This window comes from Populus nigra, chromosome 18, assembly GCF_951802175.1.
Source record: "Populus nigra chromosome 18, ddPopNigr1.1, whole genome shotgun sequence".
NCBI lineage: Eukaryota > Viridiplantae > Streptophyta > Magnoliopsida > Malpighiales > Salicaceae > Populus > Populus nigra.
The window spans coordinates 13,842,216-13,848,324 of NC_084869.1; the positions used below are offsets into that span (position 1 = coordinate 13,842,216).

The following is a 6,109-nucleotide window of genomic DNA, read 5'->3' on the forward strand; positions in this document are numbered from 1 at the left end:
ATGAACGAAAAGAAACTTTGATAAATATCAAGGGCACACACGGGGTTGCCATCCAGTCCAAGAGTAGGTATGCTGCAGCCACGGTCAAAAATCCAAAAGGCGGAAAACATTTACAGGAGGAATTCGTTTGAATAGTAGTGATGTTTCCACATCAGATTTTCTTAATTTCATACTTGAGAATAATAAGAGAAGAGAGACTAGAAATTTGACAGCCTCAAATCAATGAAAAGGCAGGTTGGAAAAGCGCAAAAAAAAGAAAAAAAAAAAGAGAGAGAGAATGTTCAAACTTAAACTACGTAAGGGGGCATGTAGTTTCTCTAGTCAAATCTCCGACATTTCTGAAGCCTCTCCTCTCCATCTATAAATACCCTTTTGCTTCCTCTATCTCTCTTATCAATACGAAAGCTAGAACAAGAAACACTAGTGCGATTTATATCTTCTGCCTTGGAAGATATCGTAACATTGCTTTTAATTGCTTGTTTTTGTGCGTGAAAGATAAGAGAGATGGGAGTGTTAATATTTCAAGTGCTTATTTTCTCCTTTCTTGGTAGTTTTTTTAACGTAATATGGAGAATATTGTTTTCTTGCTGGATTTTGCCTGGTAGGGCGCATATGAAGCTAAAGAAAAATGGGTTTCGAGGTCCAACCCCAAATTTCCCTTTAGGAAATCATAGGGAAATCAAAAGGATTAGTAGGGAAGCAACAGTTTCTTCTTCTTCTTCTTCTTCTTCTGGGTCCTCAAAAATAATCTCTAATGATATTCATTCTTCAGTTTTTCCCTACTTCTCTCAGTGGCAGAAGTCTCATGGTAAGACTCATGACCTTCTTCTTCTTCTGAATTTTTTCGTCTTCCAACGTATGCAATTTTCACATTTGTTGCCGTGTGTGTCAACTTTATACAAGGAATTAAGGCTACTTCTGTTAAGACAAGTATACAGATATGTGTATATGTAACACGAATAATAATATGTGTACATTTGATGCCTTGTAGGGAAAGTATTCATATACTGGTTAGGTACAGAGCCATTTTTGTACATAGCAGACCCAGATTTCTTGAAAGAAATGACTTCAGGTGTGATGGGCAAGAGTTGGGGAAAGCCTCGAGTGTTTAAACATGATAGAGAACCCATGTTTGGTAATGGTTTGGTCATGGCTGAAGGTGATGAATGGGTTCGCCACCGCCATGTTATCACTCCTGCATTCTCTCCAGCCAACTTGAAGGTCCATTTATACCATCTCTCTCTTTTAATTAATCCTGTTACTATTAATTCTATGTGTGTAAATCAGATAGTTTCAATGATGAATTTTGTGGAAAGAATGCACCCAAATCGTTGGCATCGACTATTCACTAATTAACATAATAGTGTGTGTTAATGTACATGATCACCTTACCATAAATAGAAAAGGATGTGTTTCATTTTCATGTTCTTGGGTGGTCGTATAAACTTCATAGAGTAAATGGATGGATAGAATTTCACGTAATTTGTCAAAAAGGTCCTAAATGGCAATCTTTATCTCATCGTGATTTGATTTGGTTCTAGCTAGATATAGACTTTGACTACCAAAATTCTTCCTTGGAAATGATTACTTTTTCATGTTCCTCACTGATAAGCTCCAAGGGTTTTTTTATTCTAAATTTTATATCTCTTACTTGACCTATAGGCTATGTCAAGCTTAATGGTGGAGTCCACCACGAAGATGCTAGACAAGTGGACTGGCCTCATAAATTCCGGCAACCATGAAATAGATGTGGAGAGAGAAATCACGGCGACGGCCGGAGAGATCATAGCCAAGGCAAGCTTTGGCATAAGCTATGAAAATGGGAGAAAGGTGTTTGAGAAACTAAGGGCAATGCAAATCACTCTGTTTAAATCAAACCGTTATGTGGGTGTACCCTTTAGCAAGCTCATATCCCCTAAAAAAACCATCGAGGCCAAAAAGCTTGGACATGAAATTGATGCTCTCCTCTTATCTATCATAAAAGCTCATAAAAATTCTAATGACGGGTGTCCTCAAAAGGATTTGCTAGGGTTATTGCTCCAAGAGGATCGTGTAAATGGAATGTCAGGGAAGATGCTAACAACAAGGCAATTGGTCGATGAGTGCAAGACTTTCTTCTTTGGTGGCCACGAGACCACAGCTTTGGCTCTATCATGGACATTGCTGCTTTTGGCTATGCATCCAGAGTGGCAAAACAAATTGAGAGAGGAGATTAGAGAAGTTACAGGGGATAAAGAAATTGATTTCACGAAGGTTGCTGGACTGAAGAAGGTACGTACGTAAGATGCTAGCTAGTTGATTCACATTTTTTCTGATTATGGTCATGCATGCATCTATGATTTGTTTCTTTGTTTAATACTAATTCTTTCATCTGAAATTCTTAGGGTAAAAGCTAGAGTCCATCGATCATCCCCCATATATGTATGTACATGTAAATATATGGAGAGATGAATAATTGAATATAGACTATAAGTAGGGGCCATGCACTAACAAAAAGATGCTTGCTGCGTACTTCTATACGTAAAATTTACATGCATTTCATTTATTTACAGGAACACCTCAGTGATGACACCAGCTAAATTACCACACCTTTTTTTCTTAGTTGCCATGAGCTTGCTAGCTACATGCTAGAGCATCCAAATTAATTAACAATGTGATATATATATATATAGGCTATATATTCTACACTATGTCAATAATTCTTTTTTTTTTTTAAAGCTCGAATCTAAGATTGGCTACGTATAGAGCCATAATAATAAGAATAACTTGCAGAGAGGGGGATTGAATAAAATTGATGTTGGAAACCATTGAGGTTGGTGTCTGAGTGACCAAATTGTAATTAGATGGTCTAGGTCAAATACAAGAAGGTCTTAGTCCACACGCCCACCTCTTTGGCACTTAATATAAGGTGGCATGTCTGAGTTCCACACGTAACAACGAATTGACACTTTTTGTTCCCACCTAGACATGGCTTCTAAGCCCCCATGGTTTTGACTGGCCAAAAGTGTTTTTGACAACATACCCCTAACCGTCCAACACCACCCCCATGCACAGAATGGCTTTGACAAGCTTACATATGCATTTGCGTCATCATCTCTGTTACAGTGCCTTCTTCGGTGTATTTGAAAAACAACTTTTAAGAAGTTAGTTTAATGGTTAAAAAGTATAATTCTTTAAGAGGTTTTAGGCTTAAGTCTCACAATTAATATCCATAAAGATTTTATTGAAATTATACGAATACACCACACCTCGACGCGGAGAATTAATGTGCTTTTAAGATGATTCCAGCTAGCTAGCACAGATACATACAATACTGAATTAGACATTTTGCACATTTTTTAATGTACTTTTCTTTTATTTTCAATGCATTGCAGATGGGGTGGGTGATGAATGAAGTTTTAAGACTCTACCCGCCATCGCCTAATGTACAGAGGCAAGCTAGAGAAGACATTCAAGTAAATGACCTCTTAATACCAAATGGGACCAACATGTGGATTGATGTTGTCGCCATGCACCATGACCCTAAACTATGGGGAGAAGATGCGAACGAGTTTAAACCAGAGAGGTTCAAGGATGACTTGTATGGTGGATGCAGACACAAGATGGGGTTTCTGCCTTTTGGGTTTGGAGGAAGAATGTGCATTGGCAGGAACTTGACAATGATGGAGTATAAGATTGTGCTAACCTTGATTCTCACTAGGTTTTCATTCTCTGTCTCTCCAACATACAGTCATTCTCCAGCTATTTTGCTTTCCTTGAGGCCCGGCAATGGCCTGCAACTCATTCTCCAGCCCATTTAGGCTCCTTTTCTTGCCAATAGCTAGTTCATGTACGTATAGAGTTTTCAAACCACAGGATACATCCATGCCAGTTGAGCTTTTTCTTGTGGCTCCTTAGAAGAAATAATGAATTAATAGCGTAGAATATGTATAGATTATAAGTCCCTGGTTATTTTAGTTGCCATGATTAATCATTCAAATGTTCTTTTCCACCCTTTCAGAAACTGTAAATCTCAAAGGCTTATTCACATCATCAAATAAACAAATTTTATTTTATTTTATTTTTTGAGGAAAAATGACTGATCGATATTCGATCCAACAAAGAGTCTATTACGTACATTATCACCAAAATTCCCACCACTTATTTGAACTTCATATGTGGACATACATACATAAACGAAAAGGATATATCGCCTAGCTAGCGAGCCTAGCTATATATATATATATATATATATATATATATATATATATATATATATATATATATATATATATCCTTCAAGTTCTAACATATATATATAGGATCGATGTTGCGTGTGGAAATCAAATGCTAATTAATAGCTAGCAGTCCCTAATTAAGGCACTTCGCTGGAAGGCAGTCCCCAGATTTTGTGAATTTTAAAGTCAAAATAAATAAATTTATAGGATTGAACCCCTTAATTTATTAGGCCCAACAGTACTGAGACACGTGACACACGAAACTGAAACAGTAAATGGAGACCTTTCCATTTATTTGTTGTTTCTCTCAAATTTTCTTTCTACATCAAGAAAAGAATTCTGTTTGAGAGAAAAGGGGTCAAGAAAATAATTTATAACAATATATTGAAAAAAGTTGTTAATAATAACTTTAAAAAATAAAAAAATTGAGAGATAGATGTAAATGAAGATATTTGATCATGTAAAATAAAATATTTATCTAGTGTGTTTACTGAATTTATTTATTAAAATCAATAAAAGATCATAAAAATACAAACACATATGAAACTAATTGAATAAAAAAAATATTATATAAGGCCAAATATATTAAAGACATTATTTATAAATATTTTTCTAAGTTTACTGTATTCTAAAAAACAAAAAAAATATGTTAATAGTTCTAAATTTTTTGTTTTATTTCGAAGATAAATAAATTATTTTAGTGTTTAAATGTTTTTGAAAGGATAAATATACCATCTGATAGTTTCCCTCGTAGCAATCAGCAAACAGTTAAATTCTAAAGTCAACGCTCCCGCGGTGTTAGACTCAACAGTACTGAAACACGTGGTATAAGAAATTGGAACAGTCAAAGGAGACCATTCCATTTATTTTTCGTTTCTCAGAAATTCTCATAATTCTGCATCAAGAAAAGAAATCTGTTTCTGTTTGGAAAAATAAAATTCTCATTCCAATACAGATTCGAGCCTCCTTTCCTTGAATATATATATATATATATATATATATATATATATATATATATATATATATATATATATATGTATGTATAAAGAAGCGCACACCCTTGGACCATAAATTCTCCTTCTGAAAAGAATTCTGTTTGAAAAAAAAGGGTCAAGAAAAGAATTTATGAATATATAGTATATTATTTAGCTACATGGCCCATCTTAGATTCGAGCATCCTTTTCTTTGAAAATATTTATCTCCTTTCTGATCTATCTGTTTTAATTACCACTCTGGATGCATAGCCAGAATTGAAGCAGCAATGTCCATGATCTATAGAGCCAATGCTGTGGTCTCGTGGCCACCAAAAAGAAGAAAGTCTACACTTACGATGATCTTGGAGCAATAACCCTAGCAAATCCCTTGGAGAACACCCATCATTAGAATTCTTAGCATCAGTTTCATTTCCAAGTTTTTTGGCCTCGAAGGTGTTTTCAGGGGAGATGAGCCTGCTAAAGGTTACCCCCGGGCCACATAACGGTTTGATTTTAAACAGAGTGACTTGCATTGCGCTTAATTTCTCAAACAAACCTTGCTCCCATTTTCATAGCATCTTGGCTGTATATGATCTCTTAGGCCGTCGCCGTCATTTCTCTCTCCACGTCGATTTCATGGTTGCCGGAATTTTTCGTGAGGGCAGTCCACTTGTCTAGCATCTTTGTGGCTGGCTCCACCATTAAGCTTGACGCAGCCTATAGGACAAGTAAGAAATATAAAATTTAAAATAAGAAAATATTTGGAGCTTATCAATGGAACATGAAAAGTACCATTTTCAAGGAAGAACTTTGCTGGTCAAAAGTCTATAATGAAAAGCACCCCTTCATGATGACGAATGCCAAGTTACTGTTAGTTTTTTCAACCATCCCCTTGCCTGGTGCATGCAATCGATTTTC

General features: G+C 35.7%; 1 protein-coding gene across 1 annotated transcript; it reads left to right on the plus strand.

Moving 5' to 3' along the window:
* The first annotated feature begins 411 nt into the window (after nt 1-411).
* On the plus strand, nt 412-4,055 carry LOC133677864 (cytokinin hydroxylase). The gene is made up of 4 exons (XM_062100001.1): nt 412-808; nt 992-1,221; nt 1,663-2,271; nt 3,375-4,055. The coding sequence occupies exons 1-4, from the start codon at nt 505-507 to the stop codon at nt 3,798-3,800; spliced, it is 1,569 nt and encodes a 522-aa protein (XP_061955985.1). The 5' UTR covers nt 412-504; the 3' UTR covers nt 3,801-4,055.
* The last annotated feature ends 2,054 nt before the right edge of the window (nt 4,056-6,109 follow it).

Bases quoted from the DNA above. Each gene is read 5' to 3' on its own strand.
- LOC133677864 (XM_062100001.1), top strand. From the start codon at position 505: ATGGGAGTGTTAATATTTCAAGTGCTTATTTTCTCCTTTCTTGGTAGT. The intron at 809-991 runs GTAAGACTCATG...GATGCCTTGTAG, and splicing joins TCAGTGGCAGAAGTCTCATG to GGAAAGTATTCATATACTGG. The intron at 1,222-1,662 runs GTCCATTTATAC...CTTGACCTATAG, and splicing joins TCTCTCCAGCCAACTTGAAG to GCTATGTCAAGCTTAATGGT.